General features: G+C 37.3%; 1 non-coding gene and 1 gene segment (V, D, J or C); one reads left to right on the top strand and one right to left on the bottom strand.

The window, feature by feature from the left end:
* The first annotated feature begins 11,938 nt into the window (after window positions 1-11,938).
* On the top strand, window positions 11,939-12,020 carry trnal-uag (transfer RNA leucine (anticodon UAG)). Its single transcript has one exon. It is a non-coding gene; the product is annotated as a tRNA-Leu (tRNA).
* Window positions 12,021-12,511: 491 nt separating this feature from the next.
* LOC131350522 (T cell receptor alpha variable 12-3-like) lies at window positions 12,512-21,014 on the bottom strand. The segment is given in 3 exon segments: window positions 12,512-12,655; window positions 20,541-20,830; window positions 20,975-21,014. Coding segments are annotated over 3 exon segments (474 nt in total).
* Window positions 21,015-21,678: the final 664 nt, after the last annotated feature.

Below are 21,678 nucleotides of genomic sequence, written 5' to 3'. Positions count from 1 at the left end.
AAAACAAATGATGCACTAATAAATAAGGCAGTTATAGTCACTGCTAAAAACCCCAGAATTGTTCTGTAGTGGTTATACCATCTGTAGAGATATTGCTATGTGGAGAGCAGGTTTCCTGTGTCAAGCTTTAACACAAACGAATGAAAGTACACACATTGCAGTGTTAAATTACGCAGATATACTACATAACTAATAAGACTAATTACATCTAATTAAAAACAATTTCTGAATCTACAAAAATCAATGTTAACTCACCGAGTGAAAGCCACAGACACATGAATATAACAGTGAACATGATGGATGAGCTTATAAATGAAAATAAAATTTCTGCAGTCTGATATATTAACATTATAAACATTCATGAAGCTCCACCCCACAGCATCACATGACAGTGTCACTAATGTTACTGACAGATTGTTGATTCTTACTGAAGCTTTCTGGCTTTACATTCAGCACCACATGGATAAATTTTCCTGAGCACATGGTAAACAAACACAAACTGATAGCATGAAAAATACTTCAATAAAATAAATGAACTAATGAATGTGGAAGTGAGTGTGCATTGTGGGAAGTGGAGTCTGGTACAATGCAGGATGGGAAATGGAAATTTAGGTGTGTGTAGACCTAATGACCTGTTTATTAAATAGGATTACAAACAGTTGAGGAGTATTTTACTGTGGTGATGAACAAACCAGCCTCTTTTCTTTCTCTAATCTATCATTTTTTATCAATATCATCTGTATTGTTGGATTTTTATATCATTATTTTTCATTTAAGCATGAAACTGTCTGCAAATAAAGAGTGTAGTATTTATATTATCTCATGACAAACATCCCATTGCAAGTGAACATGTACATTTCATTTTTACAGAAATTGCATGTATAGCCCTACTACAAGTTCAGTTTCCTTTCTGGATTCAAGCAAACTCCTTTCAAGGCTTGATGATGTGTTGAAAATGACACTAATTAGCTTGATTGTACAAGCAGAGATTATTAAAACATTCTGATTGGTTCTAGACTTTTTATATATAAAAGTATTATCTATGTAAAGCTGAAGAATAGCTGTAGTCTTTATAATTGTGTAAAGTATTCATAATCATAATGTCAGCATCTCTGGGGGATGTAAGCAGAATCCTAGTACTTGTCCAACAATAAGATAACAGCCTCCACCATCTTGTGGTGAAAGGAACGAGACTTTAACACACCAAGGTCTTTTCTGTTTGAACTTAGTTATTTATTTATTTTTCACTCAATCATAAAACTATATCCCAATTTGCACATAAAAAAGCCTGCTGGGAAAAAGAAGCCATGGTTTTGTTTGATTGTTTGTTTTTTTCACAAATTATGACAATAATAATTTTCAGAACATTACTTTATTCAACTCCTGAACTTGTACAGAGCCTCAGGTCCCAATTGGACCCTCTGAGTACCTTTCTGTTTAACTTTCTGTCTAATGTAACTTCTGGTTTCCTGGCCAAAATAGAATAGTTATAGAAGAATAGAAGAAGAATGAATGAATGAATGAATGAATGAGCTGTCTACTAATAATCAAATATTATAATAATATAAACTCTTTATAAATCTTGAGAAAGAAAGAGAGACTTCCCCAAAAGGGCATGTAGCAAAACTGTGTGAAAGTTTTTGTACAGTTCAGCTGGATTTCCTGTCACTGTGGGCCTCAGAGCACAGTAGTATAGAGCAGAGTCTGATACAGCAGCAGAGGAGATGTTCAGATACACTTGTTTATCATCAACTTTAACAGACATTCTTAGTTGAGTGTTGGAAATTGGAGTTTCTCGTTGAACAATTTGAAGAAGGAACTCAGGTTTAGATTTTGGATATTGTCTGTACCAGTACAGGTTGTCTGTTCCACCACTTTTTTTGTATTTGCAGGACAGAGTAACATCATCACCTTCATCTACAGCTTTATGAGGGAAATCTGGCTCTACTGAATTTGCCATGGAGTCACCTGTCATAGAGAAGAGAACATAAACTTTAAATAATCAATAGGAAATATTTTAGTCTGACCTCCTCAGCATTTTCACACTGCATCACCACACAGACTAATATTTAATATAATATAGTTAATATTTCTGCAATAACAAAAAGTCAATGTTAACTCACCTAGTGAAAGCCACAGATACATGAATATAACAGTGAACATGATGACTGGTCTTAGCTCAGTGAAAATAGTGGAGATCTTTCTGTAATCTAATATGTTAACACCATAAAGCTTCAAAATTGCTCCACCCCACAGCATCACATGACAGTGTCACCAATGTTGTTGTCAGATTGTTGATTCTTACTGAAACATCCTGGCTTTACATTCAGCCTCATATGGGGAACCTGTCCAGAGCACATTTAAGTAAACACATACTGAAAGGAGGAAATTAATGTATTTATGTAAAAATGATCAATTTAATCTAGTAAAAATCTAATCTAATAATTACGTTGTCAGTATTTTAATTATATATGTTAGTGATATCTCTAAATTAGAGAATTATTGTATAAACACCAGCAGGCAGATTAATGATAGAAACACTAAGTGGAAGAGAATAAGGTTTAATTGAGAATAACGAATACTTTTTTTACTTGATAATTAAGGTTTAAACTCACAATAGCATCAGAAGAAAAGAAATAAGAGTAAAGGCAGATTTACACATAAGTTTCCAGTTTTCAGTGTTTCTGACACAGCAGGTGCTTTTGTTTGTCACAGAAATGACATTAGATGAGTATTTATTCTTATGACAGTTTAGTGTTAAGTGGACAGTTGTGTTGTTTAATCAGAATGATATCTCTGAAATTATCTTAGGCACTAAGAGTAACCAGGGCAGGGGTTAGGATATTATATCAGCAGTATGTATGATAGAAGAACAAGTATACTCTATGTCACAAAGGTTTTATTGTGAAAAGTAGCTTCCATCATCTCAGAGAATGTGAGCAGGTTGTGTGGTAGTGTCTCTAGAACTTAACCCACAATAAGATAAGTGACTGCGCCATCTTGTGTTCACTGAAGAGAAAAACCTTAACTTGGACAAAATAAAAACCTGCAAACAGTTCATACAGCCATACATATATATTCATACTGTGGATTAGTAATTATATATTAGAACTTACATTTAAATTGTATTTACAACACCAGGTTACGTTATTTAATGTAAAGCACAAAAAGAAATAATAATAGAAAACTAAAAGGAAACAGATGTTGAAAACAGTTATAAATCTCAACAACTAAACTGAACTGGCCATTGAGAAATACTTTATGTTCACATGACATACTTCCTTTCCTATCAGGGGATTAAACACACACACACACACACACACACGCACACACACACAAACAATTCCCTTTAGATAAATTTACTCAGATGCTTGTTCATGAATCACAACATAATGATTCTTTCTCACACTGAACACTGCAAAAGATCAGAAGACAACAATGCACTAATGAATAAGACGGTTCTAGTTACTTGTTTGAAAATACAAGGAATTGGTTTACTGATAATAAGATAATCCTTAGTTTTGAAGATGATCTCCTTCTGTTGAGGTTGAACTTGTTGAACATTGGGCTATAACTGATTAGTTTGACTATTATATATGTGAAGTTACGACACTTAGACAATAAAATGCCCTTCATCTGCAGTGTAATTACTCCAGACAGAACAGAGAGGATCATGAGTCCACTGGCATTGTGGAATTCTGCTATGAGGATTGACCTGAGCCTTGTCTTTAGTGCACTTGTTATCAGTCAATATGGAATTGTACCATGAGGGTAGAAATCTTTCTTTATTATAAAAATTACACCATACTGCAAGAAAATACTTTAAGCAGAAGGATTTTAACAGGAGTTTAGGTTAGTGTCAGTTTGTGTGCAGTTTTGCATCATTTCCAAAAAAAACATGACAGTAGGAAAATTTGCTAGGAGAAATTGCACTTTTGTGTGAATGAGTGTGTGAAAGGGTTTGTGGAGTGCAAAGGACTGACATCCCATTCAGGGTGTTTTCCCACCTCATGTCTGGGACAGACTCTGTATCTACTATGACCCTGACCAATAGAGAAAAAGATAGAATCCCCCAAAAGGACATGTAACTTTCTCTAAACATTGGAAGAGCTGCTTTTAATATAACAAAACTGTGTGAAAGTTTTTGTACAGTGCAGCTGGATTTCCTGTCACTGTGGGCTCCAGAGCACAGTAGTATAGAGCAGAGTCTGATACAGCAGCAGAGGAGATGATCAGATCCACTTTCTTATTCGTTTTATCTTGCTCTTTTTTAAGTTGTACAGACAATCGTGGATGAGGTGGTTGAGCCTCAGTGACAGTTTCACTGGCTTCAAGAATCAGCAGCAGAAACTCAGGTCTTGATCCAGGTTTTTGTCGATACCAGTGGAGACTGTAAACTGATCCAGTATATGTGCAGGACAGTGAGATGTTGCTGCCTTCCACTGAAAATACATTGGTGTGATCTGGTTTAATGTTATTGTCAGCAGCCTCTGCTATAAAAACATTACAACAATATTGTGATATTTTAATCATAAATGACACATTTCACATGGAAAATTTTGTCTTCTTAATTAGAAAAAATAATATTTTGTGTGCAGTGTATATGACTTACCAACATCAGCAAGAGTGAAAAACACCACGAAGAGGAACAACATTGTTTTCCTGAGTGTTTAGTTCAAACCTCTAGCTTTAGAAATGAATGTCAGTGTTACTATTTGATGTACATCTCCACCTCTAGCTCCACCTACTTCTATTTATGTATATTCATGACAGATCTGCTGTTCTGAATACTGTTTATATAAAGCTTGTAGAAATATTTTTGTCTTAATAAAACAATGTGGTCCTGAGAAGCAATGGATTCACTCATACCATCTACTCAATTTTTCTGTGATATTTTGACATTAAAAGTTATAACACTTGTTTTTGGGTCTCTCTCTCTCTCTCTCTCTCTCTCTCATTACAAAAATAAGAATATTTGAATGGTGAAACATACAGGAATTGTTATAATATGCTAAGTCCTTTCTTAAGTAGGTGGTTTTTGGGATTGAACTGATTTTGGAATATGGAAGAAATATTTATTCAAATACCTAAAATGTCTTCATAGCCCCCATATATATCTCTTTCAAATACCGCTGAATTTGTCATTTCCATGGATTTTTTTTCTCACAAGAAAACAGATGTTGATAGTAGCTGTAAAACTTAACAACTGTTGACCCCAAGTACTTGTACCTTCTTCACCTCTTCACCCTGTAATCTTATTGTTCCACTTCCCTCCCTGTCATTCACACACATGTACTCAGTCTTACTACCACTGACTTTCATTCCTCTTCTCTCCAGTGCAAACCTCCACCTTTCCAGGTTTTCCTCCACCTGCTCCCTGCTCTCACTACAGATCACAATGTCATCTGCAAACATCATTGTCCAAGGAGACTCCGGTCTGACCTCCTCTGACAACTGGTCCATCACCATAGCAAACAGGAAGGGGCTCAGAGCCGATCCCTGATGCAGTCCCACCCACACTTTGAACTCCTCTGTCTGACCTACAGCACACCTCACCACTGTCCTGCTGCTCTCATACATGTCCTGCACCACTCTGAAATACTTCTCTGCTATTCCTGACTTCCTCATACAGTACCACAGCTCTTTTCTTGGCACCCTGTCATACGCTTTCTCCAAGTCTACAAACACACAGTGGAAAGGAGAATCTTTTTCTCTGTTAGCTTTGCTATCACTCTGTCCTTCTTCTCTCTCAGCTCTTTTTCCTGCTTTCACCAAAAGAGCCTGAGCTGCATCTACCAACATAATATAAAGAAAGCATTTCCACAGAATGAATGAATCATGTGTAGTACATTGTCTACAGTCTAGTTGGGTTTCCTGTCACTGTGTGCACCAGAGTAGTACAGTTTAGAGTCTGTCACTGCTGCAGAGGAGATGAACAGATCCACTTTTGTCAAACTTAATGAACAATCATGGATGATGTTGTATGGCTGGTGTTACATGTTCACTAGCTTCATTAATTAGCATCAGAGGCTTTGTTCATAATGCAGGTTTTTGTTAATAGGTTTGCTAGGATTTACTAGGTTTTTGTTTGCTATGAGACACATTGCATGATCACACCAACTATACCTTATAAATAATATAAACAGCTGCTTACTGTCCTAATAAATGATCATTAACTCAGAAATTATTTTTATTATCTGCTCTATCCTGGTCACATGTCCACAACTGTCTATATACACCTACATTCATTCATTCATCTTCAGTAACTGCTTTATCCTGGTCAGGGTTGCAGTGGATCTGGAGCTTCTACCAGCAACACTAGTCATGAAGCAGGAATACAAATTACAATGGACTACACTGGGTTGTGGGTTTTTTATTAATTTATTAATTTAATTAAAAGACCAGCAACATCTAGTATCTGAAACATGTATATTTGTGAGTTTACCATGAATATTGTGTAGTTGCTGTGTTAATCCCTCATCATTCTTTTTTTCTCAGCTATTTTCTCCAGCTGTAAATGTTATTACAAAAGTTGTTTGTTTCTGTGGTTTACCAAAAAGTTGATAAAGTGAGTCTCTTTAATCTCGTGGTTTTATAAACGTCATATATGCCATTTACAGTTTTTGTAAAGCCTTTCAGTAACTCTGTATTACAGTGCTACTACTTCAAGAGCACAATGATAGAGTGCAGAATCTGAGAGCTTTAGACCTCTGATAGTAAGTTCAGTAGAGTCTCTGTTGGTTTCTGCCTCTAATCGATGATCATCAGGAGTGCTCTTCCTATCAGATCTTGACCTTGCGCCTTTATACAGTAAAAACTGTGGTGCGCTGTTAGGATATTGTTTGTACCAGTAAAGATCAATGTCATTGCTGCTTGACTCATATGAACATTTCAGAGTAACAGTCTCTGTTTCTTTCCTGACAATCTTGGCATCTTCATCTGCTGGTCCAATTTTATCAGCAAAATTGGATTCTGTATAATAGTGCTGTATGTGCTGAACTTTACACGTCTCTAGAAGGCCACACCCAGGAAGTGATGCTGTTGGAGCATAATTTTACACAGATCATCACTTCACAGTATCAGTGACAGTGAACTGAGTCACTAATACAACACAGAACTATTCCACTGTTGCTGATCAACGTTTTGTGTGATTTGTTTTGGATATTTTTGGATGTTTTATTTACCTTTTGCTCTCTTTTTGATCTTTTGTCTATTTATGCACCTTAGTTTATTAGTTATTCCTCTTACAGTAAATAAAGTAATTAAAGTTATTTAATTACACATTAAATTAGTGGTGTCTGCATCTGCATCTGGAATATTCCATTTAACTCCAAACTAGTTTCTATAGAAAACAAACATAACATTTAAAACTAATCCATTTGACATAGACATGTTGTTTGCATGTATTTTTCAGATTCCATCTAGAATAAACCAAATAAATCAAATGTATCATTAATGTTCTAACTTTAATGGTACAAGAATGTCCAGAACAGAGCGTTTACTGGGTTTCTGATCCACAGTGTCCACTGGTTCCATGCAATAATAACCAGTTACACAACAAACTAGCTGTATGAGGAGTTGTTAGTGAAGTGCAGTTTGGGCTTTATTCTACAAACAATACAACATTAGTAAACCTCTAATATTGTGTCCATTAAAATATTACATTTGATGGTTAAATGATGGTTAATGTGAAAGGATGATGATGAAGTGAATGTAAAAGAGTAAATATCTCCATCTTGTGAGAAAAGCATGACTCTTAAGTTGGTAAAATGAAAAGAAGAGTAAAGCTCAGTGTAATCACTGCTTGACTCGTATGAACATTTTAGAATAACTGAGTCTGTTTCTTTTCTGACAATGTTGGCATCTTCATCGGTCAGCCCAATTTAATCTGCTAAACTGCCCATTATAAAGAAGAATATAAATAAACTATTTAGTAGAATAACAAGTAAACTCTATGTCACAATTGTTTACTGTGAAAAGTAGCTTCCATCATCTCAGAGAATGTGAGCAGGTTGTGTGGTGCTCTAGTTCTAGACCCACAATAAGATAAGTGACTGCGCCATCTTGTGTTCACTGAAGAGAAAAACCTTAACACATTAATAAATAGTTTTATAATTTAAAATCTCTCTCTCTCTCTCTCTCTCTCTCTCTCTCTCTCTTTCACACACACACACACACACACACACATTTTCATGAAAAAAAGGGATTTAAGGGTGAGACACACTTCAGCAGGTAAAAGATAGTGTAGTGTGTGAACATTATCTAAGTGAGCATGTAGTGAACACACCCCTATTACACCAATAAACTTATCACATGCAATTACAGTTGTGTAGTATGAAAGGTTCAGTGACAACAGCCTATGCAGGATTATAAAGGAAATAAAAGATTTAAACATTGCTTGGTGAAATATGTTTATGGCTTGTTAAAGTTGGGCTGTCAAAATACATAATACTTAAAATAAGTAATTGTTCTTTATTATAACAATGACACAACACCACACTACAAGAAAACACTTTAAGCAGAAGGATTTTAACAGTGTGATAGCACAGTGACACAGCAGGTAGTGTTGCTGCATCACAGCTTCAGGATCCCCAGTTTGATGATGTGTTCAGGTTACTGTCAGTTTGTGTGCAGTTTTGCATCACCTCCAAAAAACATGACAGTAGTAAATTTACTAATAAATTCACTATGTGTAAACAAGTATGTGAAAGGGTTTGTGTATGGAGCTCTGCAAAGGACTGACATCCCATTCAGTGTGTTTCCTACCTCATGTGTGAGACAAACTCCATATCAACCATGACCCTGATCAGTAGAGAGAAAGAGAGAATCCCCCAAAAGGACATGTAACTTTCTCTAAAGCACTGGCAAAACTTCTTTCAATATAACAAAAGTGTGAAAGTTTTTGTACAGTGCAGCTGGATTTCCTGTCACTGTGGGCGCCAGAGCACAGTAGTATAGAGCAGAGTCTGATACAGCAGCAGAGGAGATGATCAGATCCACTTGTTTAGTTTTATCATCAACTTTAGCAGACATTCTTGGGTCAGTGTTGGAAATTAGATTTCCTTTTTGGTCAACAATAAGAAGGAACTCAGGTGTAGATTTTGGATATTGTCTGTACCAGTGCAGGTAGTCTGATGTACGACTTGTTTTGTATTTGCAGGACAGAGTAACATCATCACCTTCATCTACCACTTCAGGAGTGAAATGTGGCTCTATTGAATCTGCCATGGAGTCACCTGTCATAGAGAAGATAAAATAATGTTTTTAATCTTTAAATAATCAACAGGAAATACTTAAGTCAGACCCACACTCTGCATTTTCACACTGCATCACCACACAGACTAATATTTAATATAATATAGTTAATATTTCTGTAATAACAAAAAGTCAATGTTAACTCACCTAGTGAAAGCCACAGATACATGAATATAACAGTGAACATGATGACTGGTCTTAGCTCAGTGAAAATAGTGGAGATCTTTCTGTAATCTAATATGTTAACACCATAAAGCTTCAAAATTGCTCCACCCCACAGCATCACATGACAGTGTCACCAATGTTGTTGTCAGATTGTTGATTCTTACTGAAACATCCTGGCTTTACATTCAGCCTCATATGGGGAACCTGTCCAGAGCACATTTAAGTAAACACATACTGAAAGTAGGAAATTAATGTATTTATGTTATTTTACATATGTTAGTGATATCTCTAAATTAGAGAAAGTTTGTGTAAACACCAGCAGCAGATAAATGTTAGAAACACTAAGTGGAAGAGAATATGATTTATTTAAGAATGAGGAAGAAATTAGTATTTTCCCTTGGTAATTAAGGTTGAATTAATCCCTTATTTCTCAGCTCTAACAGTTAAATCTGAAAAATAAAACTTTCCTGTACTCACAGTAGCATCAGAAGAAGAGAAAGAAGAATAAAGGCACATTCACATATAAGTTTCTAGTTTTTAATGTTTCTGACACAGCAGGTGCCAAAGAAATGACATTAGATGATTATTTATTCTTATGACAGTTTAGTGTTAAGTGGACAGTTGTGTTGTTTAATCAGAATGATATCTCTGAAATTAGCTTAGGCACTAAGAGTAACCAGGGCAGGGGTTAGGATATTATATCAGCAGTATGTATGATAGAAGAACAAGTATACTCTATGTCTCAGAGAATGTGAGCAGGTTGTGTGGTGCTCTGGTTCTTGACCAACATTAAGATAAGTGACTGCGCCATCTTGTGTTCACTGAAGAGAAAAACCTTAACACCAAAAAAATTGTTTTTGAACTTACCAAATTTATATATGTGCAGAAATATAATTGAAAAAAAAAAAATTGTTTATCTCTCTCTCTCTCTCTCTCTCTCTCTCTCTTTCACACACACACACACACACACACACACACACACACACACACACACACACACACACACACAGCCATTTGCTCACCCATTCACACCTAGGGGCAATTTAACATTATCAATCAATCTACTTAGACTAGCATTATTTAGATATTACTTCAAACTTGTTGCAAAATATACACTAATAATATTAAAAATTAGATGATTGTTCACTAAGTGGCAATATACAGTATCTCACAAAAGTGAGTACACCCCTCACATTTTTGTAAATATATGGCAACCTGTAGCTCTGGTGAACTCCATGCCCAAGAGGGTTAAGGCAAAGCTGGAAAATAATGGTGGCCACACAAAATATTGACACTTTGGGCCCAATTTGGACATTTCCACTTAGGGGTGTACTCACTTTTGTTGCCAACAGTTTAGACATTAATGGCTGTGTGTTGAGTTATTTTGAGGGGACAGCAAATTTACACTGTTATACAGGCTGTACACTCACTACTTTACATTGGAGCAGAGTGTCGTTTCTTCAATGTTGTCACATGAAAAGATATAATAAAATATTTACAAAACCGTGAGGGGTGTACTCACTTTTGTGAGATACTGTATGTCCATGTGTCCATACAGCCCTAAAACATCAGGCTGTGTGGCTTGGGGTGCAGTCAGAATTCTAATTCATCCCAAAGTGTTGAGTGGGTTTGAGTTCAGGGCTGTGTGCAGGTAACTCATTTTATTCCACACCAAACTTGTAATAAACATCTTCATTGAGCTGGAACATGTTTTTGTAAGAATATAAAAAACATCCTATACAATTGTGCAGCAGTTTGGAGAATGCCCACATACTGGTGTGATGGTTAGGTGTCCACAAATATAGCCATATTGTACATATTCAGGACTTTGTTAGAATTAGTATTGTTGTAATAATGTTGTAATAACTGGTTGTGCATGTCAATAAAGAAACATATGTAAAAATATGTTAATATAAATACTGAACCCTTCTCAATATCACAGTACCTCAGGTTATGGACTCTCCTTTCATACATATGCATACTTGTACCCTTTTTTAAAGGGCTACTGCAATATAAGCAGAACATTCATAAAGCTGCAACAAAATGTTCCCAGTTATATATTTGTTTGAAATCTAATTTGTTCAAAGCCAATATTAAGGTATAACTTGTACTCAATTCACAGACAGATTAAAGTGCACAGTAGAATTGAACATTTTATTAGGTAGAATGTGTGTGTGTGTGTTCAGTGATTGTTTGCAGTCCGAATGGCCCAGGGGAAGAAGCTGTTTGTAAGTCTGGTGGTGTGAGACTTTGTTGACCTGAAGTGCCACCCAGATGGCAACAGGTCAAACAAGTGATGAGCAGGATGTGAGGAGTCTCCTGTGATGGCCTTGATTTTGCTGAGGCAGCAGGACCTGGACATGTCATCCAGGGAGGGCAGAGGGCAGCCGATGATTTTTTGAGCTGTTTTTCACCCTCTGCACAGTTTGTCTGTCCTCATCTGTGCAGCCTGTGTATCACACACCCAGACAGTATGTCAGTGTGCTCTCCACAGAGGTCTATAAGTACTTAGCCCTTGGGTAGCGTGGCCGAGTGGTCTAAGGCGCTGGATTTAGGCTCCAGTCTCTTCGGAGGCGTAGGTTCAAATCCCACCGCTGCCAGCTGAGCCTTTTCAAGGCAGTGGTTGTGGGCTCTGGCACCACATAGGCTTTACAAGGGTTTTGGCTCCTGTGCCTTCTGCAAATGTGCTTAAGAGTTGCCATTAGCTGGCTAGCTGGCTGCCTGGCTGCAAAAAAAAAAACCGAGCACGCTCACACCGTACCAGAGCCCCCAGACCCGGGTGCTGAAATAGCTCCTGGGTTTTGGCAACTGGTGTCAACACCTGCCTTTGAACGGTGCTCCGTTTCACACCTTGCTTTTTCAAACAGCAAGTCCAAACAACCACAGAACGGTACGCAAAACACGGTTTCCGTGTGTGTGAGCCACATCAGTCGTGCCCTTACCATGGTTACGAGCTACCAACAAAACAACAATTCAACCAAGATTGAAAAATCGACATAAGAAGTGGTGGCCAAGAGGTTTGGGCAATGGAGTGCAAGTGCCAGGTGCACTGAGGTGTAAGGTCATGTGGGTGACCTAGGATGCCAAGAGGTTAAGGAAACAGACTGCTAATGCACGTGGGATGGGCTCCAGTTGCTTTGGGAACAGGCTTGTTTAAACGTGTTGGGTTATGGCACTCCTCTACGGAATTGTTGCGGTCTCTGTGGACATTTGGTGGTGGGTGCCACACCTGCACCTGACGAGATGGCTGAGAGGTTAAGGCGATAGACTGCTAATCCTTTGTGCTCTGCACGCGTATGTTTGAATCCCATCCTCATTGCTTGTGTGCTCTTTACCACAACTCTTGCACGCGGAATGCTTCGGAGTGCTAGAGGGGATCGAGAAAAGCTAGCCCTGGGTCTAGGTGTTTCGCAACCGTGGGCTGTATTTCCATGTTGGTTGGACACAGATGCTGTAAGGCTGACGGGTCGCCACTGGAGATCCATGCAGATCAATGCAGTGCACAGTCCTGAAGACAGCGGCCCGGATCGTGCACCTTTATATATCTCATCAAAACCAGATGAACTATCTGATTGGTCTAGATTAACTGAGTGTGTTAAAGATATTAGAGATTGGATGGCCGATAATTTCCTATTATTAAATTCTGACAAAACGGAGATATTACTTATTGGCCCAAAAACTAGTACACAGAAGCTCTCACAATTCAGCTTGCACCTAGAAGGATGCACTGTTACTACTAGCTCAACAGTGAAAGACCTGGGTGTAATATTAGACAGCAACTTATCCTTTGAAAACCATATTTACAATATCACAAAAACAGCCTTCTTCCATCTTAGAAATATTGCCAAGCTTAGGAACATTTTATCTGTATCTGATGCAGAAAAGCTAGTTCATGCATTCATGACCTCCAGACTGGACTATTGTAATGCATTACTAGGTGGTTGTCCTGCATCTTCAATAAACAAGCTACAGTTAGTCCAGAATGCAGCCGCCAGAGTTCTTACCAGATCAAGAAAATATGATCATATAACCCCAATATTATCATCCGTGCACTGGCTACCTGTTAAGTTTAGAATTGACTATAAACTAGCTCTACTCACATACAAGGCTCTAAATGGTTTAGCTCCCACCTATCTATCCAGTCTTCTAACACATTACAATCCACCACGCTCTTTAAGATCACAACATTCTGGACTTCTAGTAGTTCCCAGAATATCAAAGTCCACAAAAGGAGGTAGAGCGTTTTCGTATTTAGCTCCAAAACTCTGGAATAGTCTTCCTGACTGTGTGCGGGGCTCAGACACAGTCTCCCAGTTTAAATGTAGACTAAAGACTTATCTCTTTAGCCAGGCATACATCTAACACCTCCCATAACCTTGCACTCCAGTACATCTGATTAAATGCACATTCAGCTAGTACTGCTAATATTATGAACAGCAGCTACGCTAATGCTGTTCCATTGTTTCCTTTCTTCTACCCATCCCGAGGCATACAGAGACTGTGCCGGCTCCAGTGGCATCCGGAGATGGACCAGCTCCAGCCGGGTTCTGCTTGTGAGGATTGGGATATTCAAGCAGTGCCATGGACAACAACCTCCTTATTGATTCACATAACACTATACACATGCTGTACATCACACAATTGTCACCCAAATGAGGATGGGTTCCCTTTTGAGTCTGGTTCCTCTCAAGGTTCCTTCCTCATACCATCTAAGGGAGTTTTCCTTGCCACAGTTGCCTCAGTCACCTCAGGCTTGCTCACTTGGGATAACATCTAGGACTGTTTGTCTGTTTGTCTGTTCATATGTTTGTTGTTTTCTTATGTGGTTTCTCATGTAAAGCTGCTTTGAGACAATGCTCTTTGTTAAAAGCGCTATACAAATAAAATTGAATTGAATTGAATTTATTGCAACAGACTGGGATGCAAGTTCATATCAGCAAACCTTGTGAACAAGAGCCTAAGCCTTTCAAACCTTTCCTGGGTTTGGATCTTGAATCACGTCTGGTAATGGAAGCATGCGTGGTACAACCATTGCGACCGCCTGCCAGAGTGCCTCTCTTTCCCGACCTGGCAGGCCTCCCTTGACCACAGCCCCACAACCCTCCAAGTGCATGGGTAGCGTCGCCAAAAAAAAACATGGTTATTAATTAATGTAATTAATTAACTGATTAAATATGATTGTTATAGTTAAATCTATTGATAAACTGATGAAAATGAATTACCTGTAACTAGAGTGAGAATCAGTGGTATGTATCTCACTATGTACAGTAAGTTGTATAGTTGATCCATTTCTGAACACAGCTCTGTGAGGATTCTGTATAATAGTGCTGTATGTGCTGAACTTTACACGTCTCTAGAAGGACACACCCAGGAAGTGATGCTGTTTTAGTGTTATTTTGTACAGATCACTTCACACAGTGTCAGTGACAGAAATCTAGAGTCATTATGGCTGGTGTTGTATTTCAAGATTCATCATCTATACAATACTATAAGCCTTTATCTGTTTGTGTGGTTTTTAAATTATTTGTACATTTATAAATAATTATGATAATTTGCTGTGGAAAATCATAGGAAACTGATCCAGATTTAAACAAAATCTCTCATAAGTAAATTTGCTGTGTCTATAACCAAAAGGTAATTAAATTCAGTTCAATTCAATTCAGTTCACTTCACTTTTATTTGTACATCACTTTTAACAATGGACATTGTCTCAAAGCAGCTTTACAGAAATACAGAAATTCAGAATAGAAATTACAAAGTTGAAAATTAACTTTACCCCTAATGAGCAACTCTGAGGCAACAGCGGCAAGAAAAAACTCTGTGAGACGATATGAGGAAGACTCAAATGTGAACCCATCCTCATCTGGGTGATACCAGAGAGTGTGATTATGAATAAATTACCTTCTAATTGTATATTATCAAACATTAAAAGCAGCAGAGGAGATGATCAGATCCACTTGTTTAGTTTTATCATCAACTTTAGCAGACAGACGTGGTGGCATAGGGATTTACCTCCACATGGAGTGATGAAAAAAAGGAACTCAGGTTTAGATTTTGGATGTTGTTTGTACCGTTGTAGGCTGTTTACTGAACCAGTGTCTTTGTTGCTGAAGGACAGAGTAACATCATCACCTTCATCTACAACTTGACACATGAATATAACAGTGAACATGATGAATGGTGTTAGTAAAATGACAATATTCTGAGGTCTTTCTGTACTCTATTATATTAATATTTCAGAGGTTCATGTCTCCACAAAGCGTGACATTCTCCATCCCGCTCCCTGTATTCCAGAGATAGGCTCCAGGTTCGAGCTTTAATTTTCAGAGGTAATTACAGTGGGATTTGAACCTCCTTGGACCTCTGGAGAAACAAGCTTCCAAGCGAGAACCAAGCCGGCAGTGCAAGTTTCCATTAGTTTTGTCCCACCCACTCTATTCCATGTAAAACCAGGATTTGAACCCGGGACCTCTCGCCCCCGAAGCAAGAATCATACCCCTAGACCAACGAGCCAGGTCATCCTGGACAGCTTGCTGTGTGCCAATGGAGGTTCACTGTACTCTGTAACTCTCTGTGACCTTCCAGTTCATATGGACTGGGGTCCGAGTAAAAGGAACTCGGTTACACAAAGTCAAGTTAACAATAAAGCGAGGGCTCCTGTGGGATTTGAACCTTTTTGGAATGCAGACGCTAAGTGTGAACCAAGCAAGCAGCTCTTGCCATTGGGCCAAATATATCATTAATCTCGGTGGACATGAAGATCAAAATCAATTCTTGTAGAACAAGCTTGCTTTAGTATCAGGTGGAGGTTTCAGTATAGGTCAAGTTTACAGGATTGTAGCTTCTTTGCTGGAAACTGTACTGTTGCTCCAGTATAGCTTGGTGAATATTATGAGGCTTCAAGTAGTTTCTGTGATATTTGCAGTAAGTTTAAAAATGATTCCAGTTGGTAATAAAATTGAATTAGCTGGTTGCTAAAGAAACTCAGGTGGCTGGTGGGGTATGGTTTGGTAGCTGTTACAAGGTCTCATCTGTTCGATAGGGTGACACTAGGAAGCTGTAATGGAGTCCCATGTGGTTGCTATGGATTTTAAAAAAATATTTTAGTATGATTTATGTCATTTACAGGGTTGTTACTGTAGTCTTAGATTTCTGTTCTTGGTGAACAGGAATGAAACCCCATGTGGTCTTTAGCTGTTGTAGCTCATCTACCTCAAGAATTGATTATGGAGCACTATTTGAGTAGAGCTTATTTATTTCCTGATTGTGTGATGGAAACTGTGTTTTTATTTTCCACAATTCATATTCTTAGTTATACATACTTTCAGGTATCCTGTAATTCTCAAAAATATATTAAAGACCCTGCAAAGACACACATGATGAACACATTAAATCTCATGCTCAGTAAAACAAACAAACAAACAAGCAAACAAACAAACAAATAAATTAAAAAAAAAAAAAAAAGTCAAATCAGCTGCTTGTCAAAAAAGTTTACAATATCCACATTTTCCAGCATGTGATCTTTACACTGTCATTAAGTAAATAAACCATCAAACCTGCCACTATTGTTTATGAGAACTGCACTTAATACTGCAGAGGGAGTGAACATGTGGCTTCTTCAAACACACACCTAACTTTTCTATCTGTATTTGGATTCACTTAGAATGTTTTGTCTATTCAATTCAAATAAAGTATTCATATATGGTTATATACATACATTTCTATTGGATCAATAATCAGAATGCTGATGTTATGCATAGCTTCCAGTCTTTTCTTCTTATTGTGATTCTTTAACTCTTTCATGTTTGAGGTCTCTGTAGGTTTTTGGACAGTGAAGTTGACTTTCCTGTCACTGTGGGCTGCAAGGCGCAGTAGTACAGTGCAGAGTCTGATACTGAAGCAGGCGAGATCTCCAAATCCACACGCTTCAGACTCTTATGAACTTTAGCAGACAAATGAGGATGAGGAGTATCACCTGTCTGATTCCCTCCCGATTCCGTCAACAGAACGAGGAATTCTGGTGCTGCATTGGAATATTGTCGATACCACTGTAGATTGTTCATAGAAACAGTGTATTTATAATCACAGGAGAGTGTAACTGCTTGCTCCTCTTTACCATAGACAGCAGAAGATGTTGGAGTAATGCTGTCCTGTGTGCTCTCACCTGAAGAGGACATTTATTTCAGAATATTATCATTTTATATTATACAGTATACATACAGTACATGCTTACAATCTAAAACACTCACACATGGAAACATTTCTTTACTAGTTATAAAACATTTAAACATGATATATGGGGATATATAAAATATAAGCTTACCTATGAACATGGTAAAAAACAGAAACATACAGAAAACCATCATGTTTTAATTTCCTCTGTTCTTCTGAAAGTTTCCTTTTTATGTTACAGTAAATGTCAAGTTTCCTTCTACTCTGTCTTCAGTGAAGCATCTAAGCATTTCTTGTGTACAAAGCCTCAACTGTAGCTTCCCTCTGTTTTAACCAATCAGAGTGCAGGATTTGCCGCATTATGTAAAATACACACACATGTTCTAAAAGAATTTAATGGTTAAAAGATTTGTATATTTATTTACTACACTTCCTATTTCTATAAAGTAAACATTAGGATACTTAAGGATATTTAAGCCCGATTTGCAAATTAACGAGCTCGCCGTCAGATCGGGCTGTGATTGTGGGAAAATCAGCAGGTGATCAGCGCTCGGCAATCTTTATGTGTGAACTACTCAACAACGCATCAAAGAGGCTCACTGACGCGTCGCTGACAAAATCCAGCTATCTGGCATGTTAAATATCTGGGATGGTCAGCTGACTCGACATCACGTGGTGTCAGTTGTAGCTACGACCTCCAGCCAATGAGAGGAGCAAGTCAACAGGTTGAGGTCACCGGAAGAAAAGCAGCAGAGTTGTTGTCAGATCATGTGGTGTGCGACCCCCTCTTGTGGATCATTTACGAAGCGTCGCGTAGTGTGAACACCACAAGGACAAAAAGACATACAGTGAAGTCATGTAGTCTGAACAGCAAAGCGATCTGCCGACGGTTAAAGTCTTGTAGTGTGAACTAGCCTTAACATGCCAGATATCTGGATTTTGTCTGCGAGGTGTCACCGACACGTCAGTGAGCCTCTTTGATGCGTCGTTGAATAGTTCACATATAAAGATTGCAGAGAGCTGATCACCCGCTGATTTTCCCACGATCACAGACCGATCTGTCGGCGAGCTCGTTAATTTGCAAATCGTGCTTAAATCGGGCTTAAAATCCTGTAATGTGAACTAGGCTTTACACGTCTCTAGAAGGACACACCCAGGAAGTGATGTTGTTGGAGCATAATTTTACACAGATCATCACTTCACAGTATCAGTGACAGTGAACTGAGTCACTAATACAACACAGAACTATTCCACTGTTGCTGATCAACTTTTTGTGTGATTTTGTTTGGATTTTTTGGATGTTTTGTTTTCCTTTTTCTCTCTTTTTGACCTTTTGTCTATTTGTGCACCTTAGTTTATTAGGTATTCCTCCTTTCTTTTTTTACTATAAAAATTAGCTGAATGGTTCTTTTTTTTTAACCATAAACATTAGCTGAATGGAAGTATTCTTTCTATACTCTAATATGTTTAATTTCATAAAGATTCCTGAACGCAGCTTCTTAGACCACTCGGCCATCTGGTTGAAGTCTCTTCTGGAGGTGTGGGTTTGAATGCCATTCCTGACATTGGTTTCTTTCTTTTGTGTTGTGATCCTGTACAGAAGTCTGTCGTTGTATATTAAGAGATACTTTGACAGTGGTTAAGGGTTGCTGATTTGTTGAATGGCAGAATGGGGTTTAAGCTACATGGTCAACTAAACAGGGCCGTTAAAGTAATATACGTTCTCTCATTGAAAAAAAAAAATGCTTATTTAGCAATTTTTTATAGTCAGATGTAAGTGTCAGGACATAAAGTGTCATTTCAATATAAAACAACACAAACACATACACCATAAAAAAGAAACAACCTAATTTATTTGGATATTCCGCCCAACCACTATTATGTATGCAAATATATTCAGGTCACATGACTGTAAAAGCATGTGTCTGAACATGACGGACATTTCCCAAGAAAGCACAAACACTGTGAGTAAAAGTTTAATACTCACTTAGATAGTTGAAAACATCAAATCAGTAAACAAACAAAGCTAGTAGCTCAATGCACAAGCTTTATTATTTTAAACTGTATTTATTGCATTCAGGCTCATAAACAATATACACCAGAGTGTGCGTTGAATAGCAGTTACTCTGATTTGTAATAAATTAGCCTGCTTTCAGCTTTCAGAAAATGAAAATATTATGCAGTGTCATGTGAGTATAAATTGGGAGTGAGCAGAACTGCAATTTGCATTTCCATTCCTTCCACCTTTCTAATTTCTGTAGGTAATTTCTGTACCTATGTGTGTTCTACTTTGGTTGTAGTAGGTCTGATAAGCAGCTGCACACCTCTTTTTCACTGAATCTGTGACTTTTTTCTTACGTTTAATATGAGAATTCATAATAATATGAGAATCCATCGTTGTTGTTATATGCTAATCAGGACACACGGAAGTTTCACGTGACATTCTGCACTCCTCCTGTCTCATTAGCATATTTAAAAAAATTTATAAATTCAGTTTTATTTTGTTGTACAATAACAGTTCAGGGGATTTGATGTTATTGATGTTATTATGCTTTATTTCTCCTTTGTGCAGGTCTATTTTGAGAAGTTATCTTACTTTAAACCATTTAAAATTTTTAAGAGATAATTCTGTCTTTGCTTCACACTTTCTTTTTTTTTTCTTTTCCACACTTTTCTAATTTAATTACAAATTGCTAGGAGTGAATGAGGAAATGTGTGTGTGCATGATGTACTGAAAAGTCTGGAATCCCATCAAGAAATGTCTAAAAATGTCTCAATATCTCAAAATAATACATTTATTAATAATAAATTTACTAGTAATAAGAGTCCTCCAACATACATATGTATTTTTTTTTAATTCACTAGTAGAACTGTATTCAATATAACAAAACTGTGTCAAGGTACTTGTACAGTGCAGCTGGATTTCCTGTCACTGTGGGCGCCAGAGCACAGTAGTATAAAGCAGAGTCTGATACAGCAGCAGAGGAGATGATCAGATCCACTTGTTCATCACCATGAACTTTAGGAGACATTCTTGGGGGGATGTTTTGACTTGGATCTCCATTTGTAGAAATATAAAGCAGGAACTCAGGTTTAGATTTTGGATATTGCCTGTACCACTGCAGGTAGTTGATTCCTGAAACACTGAATTTGTATTTGCAGGACAGAGTAACATCATCACCTTCATCTACAGCTTTATAATTGAAAAGTGGCTCTATTGAATCTGCCATGGAGTCACCTGTCATAGAGAAGAGAACATAATGTATTTAAACTTTATACAATCAAGCCAGAATTACTTACATAACGCTTTCTAACACTATACAATTAAGACTATCTAATCTAGTTAAAATTTCTGAATATACAAAAATCAACGTTAACTCACCTAGTGAAAGCCACAGACACATGAATATAACAGTGAACATGATGGATGAGCTTATAAATGAAAATATTCTGAGCTCTTTCTGTAGTCTAATATGTTAACATCATAAAGCTTCATGAAGCTCCACCCCACAGCATCACATGACAGTGTCACTAATGTTACTGACAGATTGTTGATTTATACTGAAGCTTTTTACATTCAGCCTCACATGAGCAACTGAGCAGATAGTAAACAGACACAAACTGAAAGTACGAAAAATACATAAATAAAATAAATAAACTAATAAATTTGGGAGTGTGCATTGTGGGAAGTGGAGTCTGGTAGGAGATAGTAGGATTACAAACAATTTGGGGAGTATTTCAGTGTGGAGAGGAAGAAAACAGCCTTTTTTCTTTCTCTTGTCTATTCATTATCTATTTTTTAAATTAGTGTCATCAGAATTGTTGGTTTTTAATATCATTATTTTGTCATTTAAACATGAAACTGTGTACAAATAAAGGGTGTAGTATATAATTATCTCATGACAAACATCACATTGCAAGTCAAAATGTACAGAGGTGCTTTTATTTATTGCAGCTATAACGTGCTTGTCTCTGCTGGAGTAAAAAATATATATTATAGATCATGCCTTTTTACAGAATTTGCATGTATAGGCCTACTGCAATTTCAGTTTCCTTTCTTGATTAAAGCAAACTGCATGCAAGGCT

Source organism: Hemibagrus wyckioides, unplaced genomic scaffold (genome assembly GCF_019097595.1).
Source record: "Hemibagrus wyckioides isolate EC202008001 unplaced genomic scaffold, SWU_Hwy_1.0 Contig4, whole genome shotgun sequence".
Lineage (NCBI taxonomy): Eukaryota > Metazoa > Chordata > Actinopteri > Siluriformes > Bagridae > Hemibagrus > Hemibagrus wyckioides.
The sequence above is the reverse complement of the archived record's forward strand: the minus strand, read 5'-3'. Positions and strand labels throughout refer to the sequence as shown.